The 23,055-nt window shown below is 46.6% G+C and overlaps 1 protein-coding gene across 1 annotated transcript; it reads left to right on the forward strand.

The window, feature by feature from the left end:
• Window positions 1-4,723: 4,723 nt before the first annotated feature.
• On the forward strand, window positions 4,724-20,918 carry rab43 (RAB43, member RAS oncogene family). The gene is made up of 3 exons (XM_084167468.1): window positions 4,724-5,035; window positions 17,468-17,651; window positions 20,397-20,918. Exons 1-3 carry the CDS (start codon window positions 4,841-4,843, stop codon window positions 20,648-20,650), a joined length of 633 nt encoding a protein of 210 aa, XP_084023594.1. The 5' UTR covers window positions 4,724-4,840; the 3' UTR covers window positions 20,651-20,918.
• The last annotated feature ends 2,137 nt before the right edge of the window (window positions 20,919-23,055 follow it).

Here is a 23,055-nt window from a genome sequence, read left to right on the forward strand (position 1 = left end):
CTTCCCTCTACACTCAGTCCTTCTCAGCGGTCATCACTGTACCTGCCACCACACTGCTTCCCTCTACACTCAGTTCCTTCTCAGCGGTCATCACTGTACCTGCCACCACACTGCTTCCCTCTACACTCAGCTCCTTCTCAGCGGTCACCACACTGCTTCCCTCTACACTCAGCTCCTTCTCAGCGGTCATCACACTGCTTCCCTCTACACTCAGCTCCTTCTCAGCGGTCACCATACTGCTTCCCTCTACACTCAGCTCCTTCTCAGCGGTCATCACTGTACCTGCCACCACACTGCTTCCCTCTACACTCAGCTCCTTCTCAGCGGTCATCACTGTACCTGCCACCACACTGCTTCCCTCTACACTCAGTTCCTTCTCAGCAGTCATCACTGTACCTGCCACCACACTGCTTCCCTCTACACTCAGCTCCTTCTCAGCAGTCATCACTGTACCTGCCACCACACTGCTTCCCTCTACACTCAGCTCCTTCTCAGCGGTCATCACTGTACCTGCCACCACACTGCTTCCCTCTACACTCAGCTCCTTCTCAGCGGTCACCACACTGCTTCCCTCTACACTCAGCTTCTTCTCAGCGGTCATCACTGTACCTGCCACCACACTGCTTCCCTCTACACTCAGCTCCTTCTCAGCGATCATCACACTGCTTCCCTCTACACTCAGCTCCTTCTCAGCGGTCATCACTGTACCTGCCACCACACTGCTTCCCTCTACACTCAGCTCCTTCTCAGCGGTCATCACTGTACCTGCCACCACACTGCTTCCCTCTACACTCAGCTCCTTCTCAGCGGTCATCACTGTACCTGCCACCACACTGCTTCCCTCTACACTCAGCTCCTTCTCAGCGGTCATCACTGTACCTGCCACCACACTGCTTCCCTCTACACTCAGCTCCTTCTCAGCGGTCATCACTGTACCTGCCACCACACTGCTTCCCTCTACACTCAGCTCCTTCTCAGCGGTCACCACACTGCTTCCCTCTACACTCAGCTCCTTCTCAGCGGTCATCACACTGCTTCCCTCTACACTCAGCTCCTTCTCAGCGGTCACCACACTGCTTCCCTCTACACTCAGCTCCTTCTCAGCGGTCACCACACTGCTTCCCTCTACACTCAGCTCCTTCTCAGCGGTCACCACACTGCTTCCCTCTACACTCAGCTCCTTCTCAGCGGTCATCACTGTACCTGCCACCATCATTAATTCACTCTCTTCACATTCACTTTCCTCCTCTAGCTCTTCCAGAAGTTCCTCCTTCCATATTCCCTCAAAACATCTTCCACTTTCCTCCTTATCCTCCCTCTTCTCCTCCACCAGGTCTTCCAGATGGCTTGTGCAATCCCCCACTACATATTTATTCGTGACATGTTCCACTTTCTTCCTGTTGTCCGCCATCTTCTCTCAACATCACACAGTGGACATGAATTGTGGATATGACCACTGGGCTTCTTCTTCTTCTTTTATGATATCATGGCGGTCCGCAAACGATCGTTTAAGTGCATGCCACCACCTACTGTGCTGGATCAATCATGATCTGCCCAATTCTGTACTACCATGAAAATAACATTAAAACCAAATAAATCCCTACTAACGTCAACCACACCCCCTCCCCAATAAACCTTTCTATATCATTCTGAAACATTCCACCCTTAGGATTGTTCAGCATGTCAACAACCATTTCAACAGTAACATCTGTTATCCCCAATATCTCTTTTGCCGTCTCCACAATAACCTTCAACCTGGCATTTCTGCTTTCCACAACCCGAGTCGTGTTGATAACCTTACCAATGAAATGTATTGATAACCTTACCAATGAAATTTATTGATAACCTTACCAATGAAATGTATTGATAACTTTACATTGAACAGCTACATGTCCTGTTCTTTGGCGTTTATAAATAAAGCAATGAGGGACAAATTCTTTAACATTGAAACTAAGGAATCCTATCTGTCCTTTTCTCAGGCAAAACATTCTCAAACCTCAGCATCACTTATAAGCTTTCACTTCTTTGACCCTCTTTCCTACTGATCAACCTTTTGGCCTCAATCACTCTGCCTCCAGTCACATTGTCTTTAATATCATCTGTGGACATAGACATTGGGACCCCAGTGATGACTCCCCTCAATCTAGCATAACCACCAGGGACATGGCTTTTAATCTTCTTCCCATTAAGCTTTTCCATTTCCAGAATCTTCTCTTGCTGAGCCTGGCTACCACACAATATTAACAATCTACCATTTCCAATGAACCAAGCTAATTTGACTTCACCTACCTCTTTCTCTGCGGCATTAGTTAGTCGGATAGGGTGTAAGTGAAGCTCAGTCCCCTGTAGCTCAGTTGGTAGAGCATGGCATTTGCAATGCCATGGTTTTGGGTTCGATTCCCACAGGAGGCCAGTATGAAAATGTATGCACTCACTAACTGTAAGTGGCTCTGGATAAGAGCATCTGCTAAAATGTAAATGAAGCCCTGTGGTCTCAAACACTTTCCAACACATCACTACTCTTGCTTCCTACCTTGGCCCTCTTTATGATTTCTTTACTAGATGCTCCACTGCTTTCTGTATCATGACCTCTCTTCTTCCTATGTCTTTGCACTACTAACCATTCTGGTCCTTGACCCTCATCCTCCCTCTCTATACCATCAGAACTGACACCCATATTGTTCGCATTCCAGCACAGCTGTTGCTTCACCAACTTGTTCTCCATTTCCTCCATTTCATCCGCAGCCTACCTCAGTGGGTTCAGCCTCAGTGGGTTCAGCCTCAGTGGGTTCAGCCTCAGTGGGTTCAGCCTCAGTGGGTTCAGCCTCAGTGGGTTCAGCCTCAGTGGGTTCAGCCTCAGTGGGTTCGGCCTGTAGATTCTGCCACCAGCGTGTCAGCTGTTAGGTTCCAATGGGCCCGCCACTGGGCTTCCTCTTATCACCATATCTGGTGGTGAGTGGAAACCCCAACCGGATGCTTTAGATGTATACATCCGGTGAAACATCTGGCTCGTGGTTCTATCTGTGGCCCAGGGGTGTAATCATTACGCTGATTCTGTTGCAAACAAGAGTTTTCTATTGGAGGTAGGTCCCGCCCCGTTTCATTCCGTTTGCTCTTTTTGCTTCTGTTTGGTTCTTAAACCCCACGGGTGTATTCATTAGTCGGGTTTCCGTTGCAAAAATGATTTGTCTGTTGCAAAACGTTTTGCTATGGAAACTGTTACTCATTTACATTTACATCATTTAGCAGACGCTCTTATCCAGAGCGAGGGGGGGGGGGGGGGGTAGAAGGATAACTTCATACTATTCCAGGTATTCCTTAAAGAGGTAGGGTTTCAAGTGTCTGCGGAAGGTGGTCAGTGACTCCGCTGTCCTGGCGTCATGGGGGAGCTTGTTCCACCATTGGGGTGCCAGAGCAGCGAATAGCTTTGACTGGGCTGAGCGGGAACTGTGCTTTCGTAGAGGTAGGGGAGCTAGCAGGCCAGAGGTGGATGAACGTAGTGCCCTCGTTTGGGTGTAGGGACTGATCAGAGCCTGAAGGTACGGAGGTGCCGTTCCCCTCACAGCTCCGTAGGCAAGCACCATGGTCTTGTAGCAGATGCGAGCCTCAACTGGAGGAGCGGGGTGACGTGAGAGAACTTGGGAAGGTTGAACACCAGACGGGCTGCAGCGTTCTGGATGAGTTGTAGGGGTTTAATGGCACAGGCAGGGAGCCCAGCCAACAGCGAGTTGCAGTAATCCAGACGGGAGATGACAAGTGCCTGGATTAGGACCTGTGCCGCTTTCTGTGTAATTTACTCCAAAGGGAAAACGTTTTGCAACGAAAACGAGAGTTTCTATTGGACAAATTCATCTAGGTCCCTCCCTGTTTGGTCCTGTTTGCTTCGTTTTGGTTCCTAGATAGTAAACTTCAACGATAAACGGTTTCTGTTGCAAAACGTTTTGCAACAGACAAAACATTTTGCAACGGAATCTGACTAATGAATACACCCCAGGAGTGTTTGTCTCTCCCCCCCCCCCCCCCCCCCCCAAAAAAAAACGAGAGCTTCTATTGGACAAATTCAGGTAAATCCCTCCCCATTTCGTTCTGCTTTGCTTACGTTTAAGAAACGTTTTGAAACAAAATCGGCGGAATGAATACACCCCAGCTGTCACGGCACAGTCAGAGAGGTGGGAGAAGTCTCACAATGTTATAACTTAAAAGTTCTCTAAATCAAATTGTCATCTATAGGCCTAATGTTAACATAACAACATCACATGTCCAATAGCACAAAATGCGTGACACAATAATGATTGTGTTGGATTAGGGTTTTCATAGTTAGAATTATTGTTGAATAAAACTCCAAACATGTCCAATTACTTATTTCATTTCATTTATTTCATTTACGTCATTTAGCAGACGCTCTTATCCAGAGCGACTTACAAATATATTTTAAATGCTTAAATGCTTTTTAATTATTTTAAAACATCTAGATTGGCATTATTCTAGATTGCATTATAATATTATTTGACACAAATCTTGTGCCATTTGCATAGATTGTATTTTACAATTGTAAATTGTTTGAATGCGTAGCGAATAAAGCTGTTATTAGGACCGGGTTTGTAGTTCTAGCGACGGTCCTTCACGGTGTTTGGACTCTGATCTGTTCCATGTTGAAACATTCAGGCGCGGTTGAAGGATACCTAAAACTGTACTTTTGCCTTCCGCGTTGGCGCCGACTTTTCTCCACGTCAGTTTTGCTTTCTAAACAGATAATATTCTAGCTTTGTTATAGAACACTCATGCAACGTCGACGGTAACTTTTCAGTTATCAAAGAAACAGCTACCAGTCGCAGCGACAATGTCATTAACGTTACTGGAGACGGATGACAGCTATGACTTTGTTTTTAAAATAGTTTTAGTGGGAGATGTAGGTGTTGGTAAAACTTGTGTGGTTCAACGGTTCAAGACTGGCAATTTCATGGAAAGACAAGGAAATACCATCGGAGTGGACTTTACCATGAAGACAATGGATATTCAAGGGAAGAGAGTGAAGGTTAGTAGCTATAGATAATAATAATAATAATAATAATAATATGCCATTTAGGAGACTATAGATAAAGTAGCCTGATGTGAATTGGTGAATTGCCATAGCATAGCCTAGCCTAGGTGACTGTTTCCCAAAGTCAACAATAGACAGTGGCGTGTATTCATGGATGCCGAGGGAAGCCAGGCTTCCCCAAAAAATGGACCCCCCATAATTTCCATTCAATTCGCAAGAGGCTGAATGTAGTCTATCTCACCGGAGAAAGCAACCGACCGAGCGAAACAGTGCCCCTGTGTCTCTGTGTGTGTAGGCCATCTATCTGATGCTGTGTGACATTATTGCCGCCCGTAGCATTGAATCTAAGGGAAGCCAGCGAGCATTTGCAATAGGGTCCAGCTGCGACGTCATCCCTCAGGGGCTCTATACTGCCACCTACTCACTATATATACAACAGTATGTGGACACCCCTTCAAATTAGTTGATTTGGCTATTTCAGCCACACCCGTTGCTGATCGGTGTATAAAATCGAGCACACAGCCATGCAATCTCCATAGACAAACATTGGCAGTAAAGTGGCCTTACTGAATAGCTCAGTGACTTTCAACGTGTTAGGCCCCTTAGTTCCAATGGAGATAAATCTTAACGCTACAGCATACAATGACATTCTAGACAATTCTGTGCTTCCAACTTTGTGGCAACAGTTTGGGGAAGGCCCTTTCCTGCTTCAGCATGACAATGCCCACATGCACAAAGCGAGGTCCATACAGAAATGGTTTGTCATGATCGGTGTGGAAGAACTTGACTGGCCTGCACAGAGCCCTGACCTCAACCCCATCGAACACCTTTGGGATGAATTGGAACGCCGACTGCGAGCCAGGCCTAATCGCCCAACATCAGTGCCCGACCTCACTAATGCTCTTGTGGCTGAATGGAAGCAAGTCCCCTCAGCAATGTTCCAACATCTAGTGGAAAGCCTTCCCAGAAGAGTGGAGGCTGTTATAGCAGCAAAGGGGGAGACCAACTCCATATTAATGTCCATGATTTAGGAATTAGATGTTCTACAAGTAGGTGTCCACATACTTTTGGTCATGTAGTGTATGTCATCTCTCAGTGCAGTGCATCTCTCAGGAAAAGTGGGCGTTTCGAAAGGAGAGGGCGTGTCGAAAGGAGAGGGCGTGTCGAAAGGAACCATATAAGGAGAAGTGGGCGTTTTGAAAGGAACCATATTTATTATTTATTTTTATTTTACCTTTATTTAACTAGGCAAGTCAGTTAAGAACAAATTCTTATTTACAATGACGGCTTACACTTGATAAAAAAATTATAAAATAATAGCCAATCAGCGTTGAGCTCAACTGTGAATGGTCCTGGTGCACCAAAAAAAAGGTCAAAGGGAAGACAGTTTGGATTTACCGTCGCTTCTATCAAATCGCATCGAGATCATAGGTTATTGACAGAAACAACTTGAATTGTTGCATCTTGTTGTGTTGTTGTCCTCTGGTGGCTAGCTAGCTAGCTAAAATTGGCCCTTTCCTAAATTAGCCATGGATGGAGACAGGGATTTGGACTGGTGGTTTTACTTAATTCTCCTTCCTGGCCAATGATTATAAAGGCGATTCTGATCCAACCATTAATTCATACATTGTGCCCCTGGCCTGAGAGGATGGAAGTTCAATATGTAGCTAGAGGTAGAAGGCTAATGTTAACTAGCTGACGTTGCCCATGAAAGGAAGTTAGGCTAGCGAGCAAGCATTTTAGCCAGGTAGCCTAGGACAACAAAAAAATAAAAGTGTGTACTGTATGACAGAGTGACAGACCGTTTCATCAACATGATGGCGTTTCTCTACCAGTAGGGTGAGTCAACATGTTTCTTTCTACTTGCAAGCACACAGACGCACACTCACACACAGAAATCAGAAACATGGACAGCCACATCATATTTAGCTTACTTTGATTGGACTAAATTGTTTTAGGTATCTTTTGGTTGTCCCTGTATTAGACTAAGCAGAGGTGATTTGATGATGTTGAAATGGAGCTGGAATAGTGGAGGCAGCTCCTGGTTTCTTTGAGACTTGCATTAACCTAACTCTCCGTCCAAGTTCTCCCACTAAAAAGATGAGAGAGGCCTGTAATTTTCATCATAGGTACACGATTGGTGGCTGACTAAATACATTTTTTCCCCACTGTATGGCTTTGTTCCCTCCTGGCTTGGCTTCCCACAGCTACAGGCAATAGGCTACTGTGTAACTGTACTGGAGGATATTGGAAATGTCACACAGCTACAGGCAATAGGCTACTGTGTAACTGTACTGGAGGATATTGGAAATGTCACACAGCTACAGGCAATAGGCTACTGTACTGGAGGATATTGGAAATGTCATGACAGGGTTGTTGTTGTTCTCTGCTCCTGTCATGTATGTAAACAAGCACAGCATAAACGTAAGGCTGCTGTAACATGTCAATCTTTCAGTGTGTCAGTCAGCGTGTCTACTGACGTGATATTCCACCTTGTCAATCTAACAACATTTACCATGCCTAGTAGTCTACCTACCACAAGGCAGAGAGCGAGCAAACCTCTCCCTTGTCTGATAATATCACTGTATTGAATGAAAATCAGGACAAACATGTCATATAGTAGGATATATATATATATATATACAGTGGGGAAAAAAAGTATTTAGTCAGCCACCAATTGTGCAAGTTCTCCCACTTAAAAAGATGAGAGAGGCCTGTAATTTTCATCATAGGTACACGTCAACTATGACAGACAAAAATAGAAAAAAAAATCCAGAAAATCACATTGTAGGATTTTTAATGAATTTATTGGCATATGATGGTGGAAAATAAGTATTTGGTCAATAACAAAAGTTTCTCAATACTTTGTTATATACCCTTTGTTGGCAATGACACAGGTCAAACGTTTTCTGTAAGTCTTCACAAGGTTTTCACACACTGTTGCTGGTATTTTGGCCCATTCCTCCATGCAGATCTCCTCTAGAGCAGTGATGTTTTGGGGCTGTCGCTGGGCAACACAGACTTTCAACTCCCTCCAAATATTTTCTATGGGGTTGAGATCTGGAGACTGGCTAGGCCACTCCAGGACCTTGAAATGCTTCTTACGAAGCCACTCCTTCGTTGCCCGGGCGGTGTGTTTGGGATCATTGTCATGCTGAAAGACCCAGCCACGTTTCATCTTCAATGCCCTTGCTGATGGAAGGAGGGTTTCACTCAAAATCTCACGATACATGGCCCCATTCATTCTTTCCTTTACACTGATCAGTCGTCCTGGTCCCTTTGCAGAAAAACAGCCCCAAAGCATGATGTTTCCAACCCCATGCTTCACAGTAGGTATGGTGTTCTTTGGATGCAACTCAGCATTCTTTGTCCTCCAAACATGACGAGTTGAGTTTTTACCAAAAAGTTATATTTTGGTTTCATCTGACCATATGACATTCTCCCAATCCTCTTCTGGATCATCCAAATGCACTTCAGACGGGCCTGGACATGTACTGGCTTAAGCAGGGGGACACGTCTCGCACTGCAGGATTTGAGTCCCTGGCGGCGTAGTGTGTTACTGATGGTTGGCTTTGTTACTTTGGTCCCAGCTCTCAGCAGGTCATTCACTAGGTCCCCCCGTGTGGTTCTGGGATTTTTGCTCACCGTTCTTGTGATCATTTTGACCCCACGGGGTGAGATCTTGCATGGAGCCCCAGATCGAGGGAGATTATCAGTGGTCTTGTATGTCTTCCATTTCCTAATAATTGCTCCCACAGTTGATTTCTTCAAACCAAGCTGCTTACCTGTTGCAGATTCAGTCTTCCCAGCCTGGTGCAGGTCTACAATTTTGTTTTTGGTGTCCTTTGACACCTCTTTGGTCTTGGGCATTGTGAAGTTTGGAGTGTGACTGTTTGAGGTTGTGGACAGGTGTCTTTTATACTGATAACAAGTTCAAACAGGTGCCATTAATACAGGTAACGAGTGGAGGACAGAGGAGCCTCTTAAAGAAGAAGTTACAGGTCTGTGAGAGCCAGAAATCTTGCTTGTTTGTAGGTGACCAAATACATATTTTCCACCATAATTTGCAAATAAATTCATTAAAAATCCTACAATGGGATTTTCTGGATTTTTTTTTCTCAATTTGTCTGTCATAGTTGACGTGTACCTATGATGAAAATTACAGGCCTCTCTCATCTTTTTAAGTGGGAGAACTTGCACAATTGGTGGCTGACTAAATACTTTTTTGCCCCACTGTATACTGCTCAAAAAAATTAAGGAAACACTAAAATAACACATCCTAGATCTGAATGAATGAAATAATCTTATTAAATACTTTTTTCTTTACATAGTTGAATGTGCTGACAACAAAATCACACAAAAATTATCAATGGAAATCAAATTTATCAACCCATGGAGGTCTGGATTTGGAGTCACCCTCAAAATTAAAGTGGAAAACCACACTACAGGCTGATCCAACTTTGATGTAATGTCCTTAAAACAAGTCAAAATTAGGCTCAGTAGTGTGTGTGTGGCCTCCACGTGCCTGTATGACCTCCCTACAATGCCTGGACATGCTCCTGATGAGGTGGCGGATGGTCTCCTGAGGGATCTCCTCCCAGACCTGGGCTAAAGCATCTGCCAACTCCTGGACAGTCTGTGGTGCAACGTGGCGTTGGTGGATGGAGCGAGACATGATGTCCCAGATGTGCTCAATTGGATTCCGGTCTGGGGAACGGGCGGGCCAGTCCATAGCATCAATGCCTTCCTCTTGCAGGAACTGCTGACACACTCCAGCCACATGAGGTCTAGCATTGTCTTGCATTAGGAGGAACCCAGGGCCAACCGCACCAGCATATGGTCTCACAAGGGGTCTGAGGATCTCATCTCGGTACCTAATGGCAGTCAGGCTACCTCTGGCGAGCACATGGAGGGCTGTGCGGCCCCCCAAAGAAATGCCACCCCACACCATGACTGACCCACCGCCAAACCGGTCATGCTGGAGGATGTTGCAGGCAGCAGAACGTTCTCCACGGCGTCTCCAGACTCTGTCACGTCTGTCACGTGCTCAGTGTGAACCTGCTTTCATCTGTGAAGAGCACAGGGCGCCAGTGGCGAATTTGCCAATCTTGGTGTTCTCTGGCAAATGCCAAACGTCCTGCACGGTGTTGGGCTGTAAGCACAACCCCCACCTGTGGACGTCGGGCCCTCATACCACCCTCATGGAGTCTGTTTCTGACTGTTTGAGCAGACACATGCACATTTGTGGCCTGCTGGAGGTCATTTTGCAGGGCTCTGGCAGTGCTCCTCCTGCTCCTCCTTGCACAAAGGCGGATGTAGCGGTCCTGCTGCTGGGTTGTTGCCCTCCTCCACGTCTCCTGAAGTACTGGCCTGTCTCCTGGTAGCGCCTCCATGCTCTGGACACTACGCTGACAGACACAGCAAACCTTCTTGCCACAGCGCGCATTGATGTGCCATCCTGGATGAGCTGCACTACCTGAGCCACTTGTGTGGGTTGTAGACTCCGTCTCATGCTACCACTAGAGTGAAAGCACCGCCAGCATTCAAAAGTGACCAAAACATCAGCCAGGAAGCATAGGAACTGAGAAGTGGTCTGTGGTCACCACCTGCAAAACCAGTCCTTTATTGGGGGTGTCTTGCTAACTGCCTATAATTTCCACCTGTTGTCTATTCCATTTGCACAACAGCATGTGAAATTTATTGTCAATCAGTGTTGCTTCCTAAGTGGACAGTTTGATTTCACAGAAGTGTGATTGACTTGGAGTTACATTGTGTTGTTTAAGTGTTCCCTTTATTTTTTTGAGCAGTGTATATCCTGAACACAGGTGAACATATGGGAGGTTATCAGTCCTATGATGTTTAACAATGTGTCGTGACGTGACTTTAATGTATGACGGTTATTTATCCAATCACCCAACTTCCTTTAATGTATGACGGTTATTTATCCAATCACCCAACTTCCTTTAATGTATGACGGTTATTTATCCAATCACCCAACTTTGTTTAATTGTCACTCTGTTAAATTAATCATGTAACAATTAACTCATTATGATTTTAGGACACCACGGAATAAGTTGTTTAACGAGTTACCATCTCCTGAATTAAACTCTTAGAAGACATATGTTATATATATCGATAAGTCACTTATTAAATAATTACCTCTTATCAGTCTCATTCTGAACGTCACATAATCCTTGAACCATAAGAACCCTAACCTTATTGATGAATCAGCAATACACAAATTGGCTTATTTATTTATTTACTAACTAACTAGCTTTTATGAAGGAGCACAGTTAGAAAGATATGGCATATAGAAGCAAACCGGATGGACATCATGAAAATTATCGGAGAGGTTGAGAGTAGAAGTAGTTCAGGAGAAAAAAACAAACAAAATTATAATTATTGTAAAATTGACTGTGTCCATAAAATGTATATAGTATGTATAAGCTGGAAGTAGAGGCCTAGGCGTTGTTGTTCACTAGTTTACTCCAATTAGGGAAGGGGTGGTGGGGTTGGAAAGTAATAGGGGAATATTTTTTTTTTTTAATGATGTGTGTGTGTGTGTGTATATATATATATATATATATACACACACACATCATAAAAAAAAAAAAATATATAACAAACAAACATGGGGGATATATATATATATATATAACAAACAAACATGGGGGATTGGAAGTGATGCAGACAATTACATTGATGGAAGTTACAATCTATCTGCAATATTAAGCTGATCTTAATATTAAATAAACAAACTAAATAATAACACAATACAAACACACACAGGTTATTGATTACTAACATAATACAATGACAACAGGTCCCCAGTGGACTGGGCTAACAATAGCATGAATGCTTGGGTAGAAGGAGGGTCAGAATGGAAGGGAGAGACAGAGATTCAAACTATCGTGGTTACTTTGGAAACTACGCTACAGTAATCATAATACTTATGCACCCTAATAACGCTCATTCGGATTAGAAATGCAACATGTATTTACGTGTTGCTGTCCTCGGTAGTTGGGTTGATGATGTAGGACTCTGGTTTGCCCACCAGAGATCCCAATGTCCTTGGTAGAGTTTCTGGTCATAGTCGTGGTTAGAATTGATACTTCACATGTACCAGCGGTTGTCCTTCCCACTTCGTGTCTTTAGTGAAAGTTCTCTAGACGACTATACATGCCAGCTGCAGACTGAGATGATAAGGTCTAGTACATTGTCTCCTTCTTCACCTCGTGTAGAGGTTGAGAGTTTCAGAGTTTCTCCATTTCAAACGTGTGGACTAACGTCTCATGTTTTTCTGGTCTTTCTGGTCTTGTAGAAATTCAACCATTTTGTAACGTTTAGCTCACGCTTCATATCTGCTGGTCTGAGGTGAATTTCGAGGCTTTTTATGCCCTCTGGGTAAAAGGGGCGTTCCATCATGTTTGTGCTCATCTTGGCGTGGCCACTGACTTCATCTGGGCGTGGCCACTGACTGAGAATAAATAAATATGGGAACCAATCATCTCATCTAGAATGCTAAAATCACATTGTTGTTTCACAAAATTATTGTTATACTTAATCATTCGTTTTATACAACAATTAGATGGGCTCCCGAGTTGCGCAGCGGTCTAAGGCACTGCATCTCAGTGCTTGAGGCGTCACTACAGACCCCCTGGTTCGATTCCAGGCTGTATCACAACCGGCCGTGATTGGGAGACCCATAGGGCGGCGCACAATTGGCCCAGCGTCGTCCGGGTTTGGCCGGTGTAGGCCGTCATTGTAAATAAGAATTTGTTCTAAACTGACTTGCCTAGTTAAATAAAGGTAAAAAATAATAAAAATAATAACTGGAAAGTGTACCCCCCCAGAGATACAGTTATGGTGTTCCACCGTCTTTAATGACATCACAACATGTCACAACAGGTAACTGTCAGATAACTGTGGGATAACTCTGCGATAACCCTGGGTTTGGGTTAGGGATAACTCTGTGAAATAACCCTGGGTTTGGGTTAGGGTTAACTCTGGGTTTGGGTTAGGGATAACTCTGTGAAATAACCCTGGGTTTGGGTTAGGGTTAACTCTGTGAGATAACCCTGGGTTTGGGTTAGGGTTAACTCTGTGAGATAACCCTGGGTTAGGGTTAACTCTGTGAGATAACCCTGGGTTAGGGTTAACTCTGTGAGATAACCCTGGGTTAGGGTTAACTCTGTGAGATAACCCTGGGTTTGGGTTAGGGATAACTCTGTGAAATAACCCTGGGTTAGGGTTAACTCTGAGATAACCCTGGGTTTGGGTTAGGGTTAACTCTGTGAGATAACCCTGGGTTAGGGTTAACTCTGTGAGATAACCCTGGGTTAGGGTTAACTCTGTGAGATAACCCTGGGTTAGGGTTAACTCTGTGAGATAACCCTGGGTTAGGGTTAACTCTGTGAGATAACCCTGGGTTAGGGTTAACTCTGTGAGATAACCCTGGGTTAGGGTTAACTCTGTGAGATAACCCTGGGTTAGGGTTAACTCTGTGAGATAACCCTGGGTTTGGGTTAGGGTTAACTCTGTGAGATAACCCTGGGTTTGGGTTAGGGATAACTCTGTGAAATAACCCTGGGTTAGGGTTAACTCTGTGAGATAACCCTGGGTTTGGGTTAGGGTTAACTCTGTGAGATAACCCTGGGTTAGGGTTAACTCTGTGAGATAACCCTGGGTTTGGGTTAGGGATAACTCTGTGAGATAACCCTGGGTTTGGGTTAGGGATAACTCTGTGAAATAACCCTGGGTTAGGGTTAACTCTGTGAGATAACCCTGGGTTTGGGTTAGGGTTAACTCTGTGAGATAACCCTGGGTTAGGGTTAACTCTGTGAGATAACCCTGGGTTAGGGTTAACTCTGTGAGATAACCCTGGGTTAGGGTTAACTCTGTGAGATAACCCTGGGTTAGGGTTAACTCTGTGAGATAACCCTGGGTTAGGGTTAACTCTGTGAGATAACCCTGGGTTAGGGTTAACTCTGTGAGATAACCCTGGGTTAGGGTTAACTCTGTGAGATAACCCTGGGTTAGGGTTAACTCTGTGAGATAACCCTGGGTTAGGGTTAACTCTGTGAGATAACCCTGGGTTAGGGTTAACTCTGTGAGATAACCCTGGGTTAGGGTTAACTCTGTGAGATAACCCTGGGTTAGGGTTAACTCTGTGAGATAACCCTGGGTTAGGGTTAACTCTGTGAGATAACCCTGGGTTAGGGTTAACTCTGTGAGATAACCCTGGGTTAGGGTTAACTCTGTGAGATAACCCTGGGTTAGGGTTAACTCTGTGAGATAACCCTGGGTTAGGGTTAACTCTGTGAGATAACCCTGGGTTAGGGTTAACTCTGTGAGATAACCCTGGGTTAGGGTTAACTCTGTGAGATAACCCTGGGTTAGGGTTAACTCTGTGAGATAACCCTGGGTTAGGGTTAACTCTGTGAGATAACCCTGGGTTAGGGTTAACTCTGTGAGATAACCCTGGGTTAGGGTTAACTCTGTGAGATAACCCTGGGTTAGGGTTAACTCTGTGAGATAACCCTGGGTTAGGGTTAACTCTGTGAGATAACCCTGGGTTAGGGTTAACTCTGTGAGATAACCCTGGGTTAGGGTTAACTCTGTGAGATAACCCTGGGTTAGGGTTAACTCTGTGAGATAACCCTGGGTTAGGGTTAACTCTGTGAGATAACCCTGGGTTAGGGTTAACTCTGTGAGATAACCCTGGGTTAGGGTTAACTCTGTGAGATAACCCTGGGTTAGGGTTAACTCTGTGAGATAACCCTGGGTTAGGGTTAACTCTGTGAGATAACCCTGGGTTAGGGTTAACTCTGTGAGATAACCCTGGGTTAGGGTTAACTCTGTGAGATAACCCTGGGTTAGGGTTAACTCTGTGAGATAACCCTGGGTTAGGGTTAACTCTGTGAGATAACCCTGGGTTAGGGTTAACTCTGTGAGATAACCCTGGGTTAGGGTTAACTCTGTGAGATAACCCTGGGTTAGGGTTAACTCTGTGAGATAACCCTGGGTTAGGGTTAACTCTGTGAGATAACCCTGGGTTAGGGTTAACTCTGTGAGATAACCCTGGGTTAGGGTTAACTCTGTGAGATAACCCTGGGTTAGGGTTAACTCTGTGAGATAACCCTGGGTTAGGGTTAACTCTGTGAGATAACCCTGGGTTAGGGTTAACTCTGTGAGATAACCCTGGGTTAGGGTTAACTCTGTGAGATAACCCTGGGTTAGGGTTAACTCTGTGAGATAACCCTGGGTTAGGGTTAACTCTGTGAGATAACCCTGGGTTAGGGTTAACTCTGTGAGATAACCCTGGGTTAGGGTTAACTCTGTGAGATAACCCTGGGTTAGGGTTAACTCTGTGAGATAACCCTGGGTTAGGGTTAACTCTGTGAGATAACCCTGGGTTAGGGTTAACTCTGTGAGATAACCCTGGGTTAGGGTTAACTCTGTGAGATAACCCTGGGTTAGGGTTAACTCTGTGAGATAACCCTGGGTTAGGGTTAACTCTGTGAGATAACCCTGGGTTTGGGTTAACTCTGTGAGATAACCCTGGGTTTGGGTTAACTCTGTGAGATAACCCTGGGTTTGGGTTAACTCTGTGAGATAACCCTGGGTTTGGGTTAACTCTGTGAGATAACCCTGGGTTTGGGTTAACTCTGTGAGATAACCCTGGGTTTGGGTTAACTCTGTGAGATAACCCTGGGTTTGGGTTAACTCTGTGAGATAACCCTGGGTTTGGGTTAACTCTGTGAGATAACCCTGGGTTTGGGTTAACTCTGTGAGATAACCCTGGGTTTGGGTTAACTCTGTGAGATAACCCTGGGTTTGGGTTAACTCTGTGAGATAACCCTGGGTTTGGGTTAACTCTGTGAGATAACCCTGGGTTTGGGTTAACTCTGTGAGATAACCCTGGGTTTGGGTTAACTCTGTGAGATAACCCTGGGTTTGGGTTAACTCTGTGAGATAACCCTGGGTTTGGGTTAACTCTGTGAGATAACCCTGGGTTTGGGTTAACTCTGTGAGATAACCCTGGGTTTGGGTTAACTCTGTGAGATAACCCTGGGTTTGGGTTAACTCTGTGAGATAACCCTGGGTTTGGGTTAACTCTGTGAGATAACCCTGGGTTTGGGTTAACTCTGTGAGATAACCCTGGGTTTGGGTTAACTCTGTGAGATAACCCTGGGTTTGGGTTAACTCTGTGAGATAACCCTGGGTTTGGGTTAACTCTGTGAGATAACCCTGGGTTTGGGTTAACTCTGTGAGATAACCCTGGGTTTGGGTTAACTCTGTGAGATAACCCTGGGTTTGGGTTAACTCTGTGAGATAACCCTGGGTTTGGGTTAACTCTGTGAGATAACCCTGGGTTTGGGTTAACTCTGTGAGATAACCCTGGGTTTGGGTTAACTCTGTGAGATAACCCTGGGTTTGGGTTAACTCTGTGAGATAACCCTGGGTTAGGGTTAACTCTGTGAGATAACCCTGGGTTAGGGTTAACTCTGTGAGATAACCCTGGGTTAGGGTTAACTCTGTGAGATAACCCTGGGTTTGGGTTAACTCTGTGAGATAACCCTGGGTTAGGGTTAACTCTGTGAAATAACCCTGGGTTAGGGTTAACTCTGTGAGATAACCCTGGGTTAGGGTTAACTCTGTGAGATAACCCTGGGTTAGGGTTAACTCTGTGAGATAACCCTGGGTTAGGGTTAACTCTGTGAGATAACCCTGGGTTAGGGTTAACTCTGTGAGATAACCCTGGGTTTGGGTTAACTCTGTGAGATAACCCTGGGTTTGGGTTAACTCTGTGAGATAACCCTGGGTTTGGGTTAACTCTGTGAGATAACCCTGGGTTTGGGTTAACTCTGTGAGATAACCCTGGGTTTGGGTTAACTCTGTGAGATAACCCTGGGTTTGGGTTAACTCTGTGAGATAACCCTGGGTTTGGGTTAGGGTTAACTCTGTGAGATAACACTGGGTTTGGGTTAGGGTTAACTCTGTGAGATAACACTGGGTTTGGGTTAGGGTTAACTCTGTGAGATAACCCTGGGTTTGGGTTAACTCTGTGAGATAACCCTGGGTTTGGGTTAACTCTGTGAGATAATACTGGGTTTGGGTTAGGGTTAACTCTGTGAGATAATACTGGGTTTGGGTTAGGGTTAACTCTGTGAGATAACCCTGGGTTTGGGTTAACTCTGTGAGATAATACTGGGTTTGGGTTAGGGTTAACTCTGTGAGATAACCCTGGGTTAGGGTTAACTCTGTGAGATAACCCTGGGTTTGGGTTAGGGTTAACTCTGTGAGATAACCCTTGGTTTGGGTTAGGGTTAACTCTGTGCGATAACCCTGGGTTAGGGTTAACTCTGTGAGATAACCCTGGGTTTGGGTTAGGGTTAACTCTGTGTTGTGTGTGTGGTTGTCCAGCTGCAGATCTGGGACACGGCGGGCCAGGAACGTTTCAGGACGATCACCCAGAGTTATTACCGCAGCACCAACGGAGCCGTCATTGCCTATGACATCACTAAGAGAGGAACCTTCATGGCCGTGCCCAAGTGGATGGAGGACGTTAAGAAATACGGAGGGTCAAACATTGTACCCCTGCTCATCGGTTAGTTATTAGGGTCACAACCTGCTCATCGGTTAGTTATTAGTTAGTTACTAGGGTCACAACCTGCTCATCGGTTGGTTATGTTTAGAATAAGGGTTAGGGTAAGGGTTAAGTTTAGGGTTAGAGCTAGGGTTAGGGTTAGTATATAGGTAGTTGAAATGTTACTGACTGGCCCCTATGGACTGACTGACTGGCCCCTATGGACTGACTGACTGGCCCCTATGGACTGACTGACTGGCTGACTGACTGGCCCCTATGGACTGACTGACTGGCTGACTGACTGGCCCCTATGGACTGACTGACTGGCTGACTGACTGGCCCCTATGGACTGGCTGACTGACTGGCCCCTATGGACTGACTGACTGGCTGACTGACTGGCCCCTATGGACTGACTGACTGGCTGACTGACTGGCCCCTATGGACTGGCTGACTGACTGGCCCCTATGGACTGACTGACTGGCTGACGTACTGGCCCCTATGGACTGACTGGCTGACTGATGTACTGGCCCCTATGGACTGACTGGCTGACTGACGTACTGGCCCCTATGGACTGACTGGCCCCTATGGACTGACTGACTGGCCCCTATGGACTGACTGACTGGCTGACTGACTGGCCCCTATGGACTGACTGACTGGCTGACTGACTGGCCCCTATGGACTGACTGGCTGACTGACGTACTGGCCCCTATGGACTGACTGGCTGACTGACGTACTGGCCCCTATGTGCTGACGTACTGGCCCCTATGGACTGACTGGCTGACTGACGTACTGGCCCCTATGGACTGACTGGCCCCTATGGACTGACTGACTGACTGACGTACTGGCCCCTATGGACTGACTGGCTGACTGACGCACTGGCCCCTATGGACTGACTGACTGGCCCCTATGTGCTGACTGGCTGACTGACGTACTGGCCCCTATGGACTGACTGGCCCCTATGTGCTGACTGGCTGACTGACGTACTGGCCCCTATGGACTGACTGGCTGACTGACGTACTGGCCCCTATGGACTGACTGACTGGCCCCTATGTGCTGACTGGCTGACTGACGTACTGGCCCCTATGGACTGACTGACTGGCCCCTATGGACTGACTGGCTGACTGATGTACTGGCCCCTATGGACTGACTGACTGGCTGACTGACGTACTGGCCCCTATGGACTGACTGACTGGCCCCTATGTGCTGACTGGCTGACTGACGTACTGGCCCCTATGGACTGACTGACTGGCCCCTATGGACTGACTGGCTGACTGATGTACTGGCCCCTATGGACTGACTGACTGGCTGACTGACGTACTGGCCCCTATGGACTGACTGACGTACTGGCCCCTATGGACTGACTGACTGGCTGACTGACGTACTGGCCCCTATGGACTGACTGACGTACTGGCCCCTATGGACTGACTGACTGGCTGACTGACGTACTGGCCCCTATGGACTGACTGACTGACGTACTGGCCCCTATGGACTGACTGACTGGCTGACTGACGTACTGGCCCCTATGGACTGACTGACGTACTGGCCCCTATGGACTGACTGACTGACTGACGCACTGGCCCCTATGGACTGACTGACTGACTGACGTACTGGCCCCTATGGACTGACTGACTGACTGACTGACTGGCCCCTATGGACTGACTGACTGGCTGACTGACGTACTGGCCCCTATGGACTGACTGACTGACTGACGTACTGGCCCCTATGGACTGACTGACTGGCTGACTGACGTACTGGCCCCTATGGACTGACTGACTGACTGACGTACTGGCCCCTATGGACTGACTGACTGGCTGACTGAATGGCCCCTATGGACTGACTGACTGGCTGACGTACTGGCCCCTATGGACTGACTGACTGGCTGACTGACTGGCCCCTATGGACTGACTGGCTGACTGACGCACTGGCCCCTATGGACTGACTGGCTGGCTGACTGACGTACTGGCCCCTATGGACTGACTGACTGGCTGACGTACTGGCCCCTATGGACTGACTGACTGGCTGACTGACTGGCCCCTATGGACTGACTGGCTGACTGACGCACTGGCCCCTATGGACTGACTGGCTGACTGACGCACTGGCCCCTATGGACTGACTGGCTGACTGACGTACTGGCCCCTATGGACTGACTGGCTGACTGACGCACTGGCCCCTATGGACTGACTGGCTGACTGACGCACTGGCCCCTATGGACTGACTGGCTGACTGACGTACTGGCCCCTATGTGCTGACGTACTGGCCCCTATGTGCTGACGTACTGGCCCCTATGGACTGACTGGCTGACTGACGTACTGGCCCCTATGTGCTGACGTACTGGCCCCTATGGACTGACTGACTGATTGACTGACTCTGCAACAGCTAATGGGAATCCTAATAAAATATAAAAAATACAAAATACCCCATTGTGTCCTCACCACCTCTCCTCTTCCCCCCTCACTCCTCCTCCCCTCTCCCCTCCTCCCCTCTCCCCTCCCCTCTACTTGTCCTCCTCTCCTCCTCCCCTCCTCTCTCCTCCTCTCATCTCCCCTCACCACCTCTCCTCTTCCCCCCTCACTCCTCCTCCCCTCTCCTCCCCTCTCCCCTCCCCTCTACCTGTCCTCCTCTCCCCTCCCCTCTACCTGTCCTCCTCTCCTCCTCCCCTCTCTCCTCCTCCCCCTCCCCTCCCCTCCTCCCCTCTCTCCTCCTCTCCCCTCCCCTCCCCTCCTCTTCTCACCTCTCTTCCTCTCCTCTGTCCTCCTCTTTCCTCAGGGAATAAGTCTGACCTGGTGGATCAGCGTGAGGTGTCGTTAGAAGATGCCCAGACCATGGCCCACCAGCTGGAGTTCCTGACGGCCATCGAGACGTCGGCTAAAGACGCCTCCAATGTGGACGAGGCCTTTAACAAGATGGCCGCCGAGCTCATCCTGCGCCACGGGGGACCCATGTTCAACGAGAACGTCACGGAAAGCTTCAAACTCAACAGCAAAGATATGGGCGGAGAGGGCTGGCGCTGTGGCTGCTGATAGGAGGTTGAGAGAGGACTGTACATGTTGATAATTCAACGGTTTTGCACCAGCTGGGACTGCAGATAGTGACCAACAGGTTGTGTTGTGAAGAACATTATATTTGTTTTATTCTGTTTCAGGGACCAGTTGAGATACTTTTTGATGTAGCAATACCTGTCTTATATTGGGGGGGGGGGGGGGGGGGATGTTAGATCTATCACTTCATACGGTGTGGCTGCCTGGCAGGCACAGATGATTATTGAACCAGACTTAAATGTCACTGCGGAAAAAAGAAAAATGTTTAAGAAGGTCTGCAGACAGAGAGTGGTTCCGATCACACAGCGTCTCTGGGCCTTTTAGAAGGAAGGACTCCATGTTGTTGTTGTTCAGGCTGTGGGAGGGGAAGGGCCTTGTTCTGTATGTGGAAGGGCCTTGTTCTGTAGATGGAAGGGCCTTGGTCTGTATGTGGAAGGGCCTTGTTCTGTATGTGGAAGGGCCTTGTTCTGTAGATGGAAGGGCCTTGTTCTGTATGTGGAAGGGCCTTGTTCTGTATGTGGAAGGGCCTTGTTCTGTAGATGGAAGGGCCTTGGTCTGTATGTGGAAGGGCCTTGTTCTGTATGAGGAAGGGCCTTGTTCTGTATGTGGAAGGGCCTTGGTCTTGTTCTGTAAACAGTATTACAGTGTAGGAGCTGTATAAACCTGCTCAGCAAGGTGACCATTTTTAGCCAAGTCATGACCGTAGTGATGATGTTTTTATGGGGAGGACAGAGTACATACACGTACCATAGGCTTTGATATTTTTGCACAGTGATTATTGTTAGAAATTGTCCTGCCATGTTTAAAGTTGTGCGGTATGTCAAGGAGAGGTGCATGGTGTGCCTAGTGTTGCATATCTGAGTGTAATCTTGATTCTGAATGCTTGTTGAACCTTGACGCAATAACACAGTGTCATCCTGTGAAGACTACAGGAGCATACAGTGCATTGGGAAAGTATTCAGACCCCTTGACTTTTTCCACATTTTGTTACGTTACAGCCTTATTCTAAAATTGATGAAATAAAAAATGTTCCTCAATCTACACACAATACCCCATAATGACAAAGCAAAAACAGGTTTTTAGAAATATTTGCAAATACCTTATTTACATAAATATTCAGACCCTTTGCTATGTCACTCGAAATGAACCCTAACCCTAACCCATCCTGTTCCATTGATCATTCTTGAGATGTTTCTACAACTTGATTGGAGTCCACCTGTGGTAAATTCAATTGATTGGACATGATTTGGAAAGGCACACACCTGTCTATATAATGTCCCACAGTTGACAGTGCATGTCAGAGCAAAAACCAAGCCATGAGGTCAAAGGAATTGTCCGTAGAGCTCCGAGACATGATTTTGTCGAGGCACAGATCTGGGGAAGGGTACCAAAAAATGTCTGCAGCGTTGAAGGTCCCCAAGAACACAGTGGCCTCCATCATTCTTAAATGGAAGCTGTTTGGAACCACAAAGACTCTTCCTAGAGCTGGCCGCCCGGCCAAACTGAGCAATCGGGGGAGAAGGGCCTTGGTCAGGGAGGTGACCAAGAACCCGATGGTCACTCTGACAGACCTCCAGAGTTCCTGTGTGGAGATGGGAGAACCTTCCAGAAGGACAACCATCTCTGCAGAGCGGCCAGACGGCACCTAAAGGACTCTCAGAACACGAGAAACAAGACTCTCTGATCTGATGAAAACAAGATTGAACTCTTTGGCCTGAATGCCAAGCGTCACGTCTGAAGGAAACCTGGCACCATCCCTACGGTGAAGCATGGTGGCAGCAGACCTGAAAATAGCTGTGCAGCGACGCTCCCCATCCATCCTGGCAGAGCTTGAGAGGATCTGCAGAGAAGAATGGGAGAAACTCCCCAAATACAGGTGTGCCAAGCTTGTAGCGTCATACCCAAGAAGACTTGAGGCTGTAATCGCTGCTAAAGGTGTTTCAACAAAGTACTAAGTAAAGGGTCTGAATACTTATGTAAATTGAATATTTACTTTTTTTTTAAATATATACGTTTGAAACATTTTCTAAAAACCTGTTTTTGCTTTGTCATTATGGGGTATTGGGTGTAGATTTGATGAGGGGGAAACAACAATGTAATCCATGTTAGAATAAGGCTGTAACGTAACAAAATGTGGAAAAAGTCAAGGGGTCTGAATACTTTCCCAATGCACTGTATATGTTGTACTGGGGGAAGGTTAGGTTGTTTTATATCTGTCAGGCTTGTAGGTGGAACGCAAGGGTTGTGAATCAACTTTCTCTATAGTACCTTTAATGGGACTGTACATTCTGAAGGAGTTCAATGGATTTCGATCACACCTGTCAAATACCTTTTTGAAATGTGCAAGTTAAAGTATATATCCAGTTTTATAATACAAAATCAATTTC

The sequence above is a fragment of the Coregonus lavaretus genome, assembly GCF_964263955.1.
Source record: "Coregonus lavaretus genome assembly, chromosome: 8".
NCBI lineage: Eukaryota > Metazoa > Chordata > Actinopteri > Salmoniformes > Salmonidae > Coregonus > Coregonus lavaretus.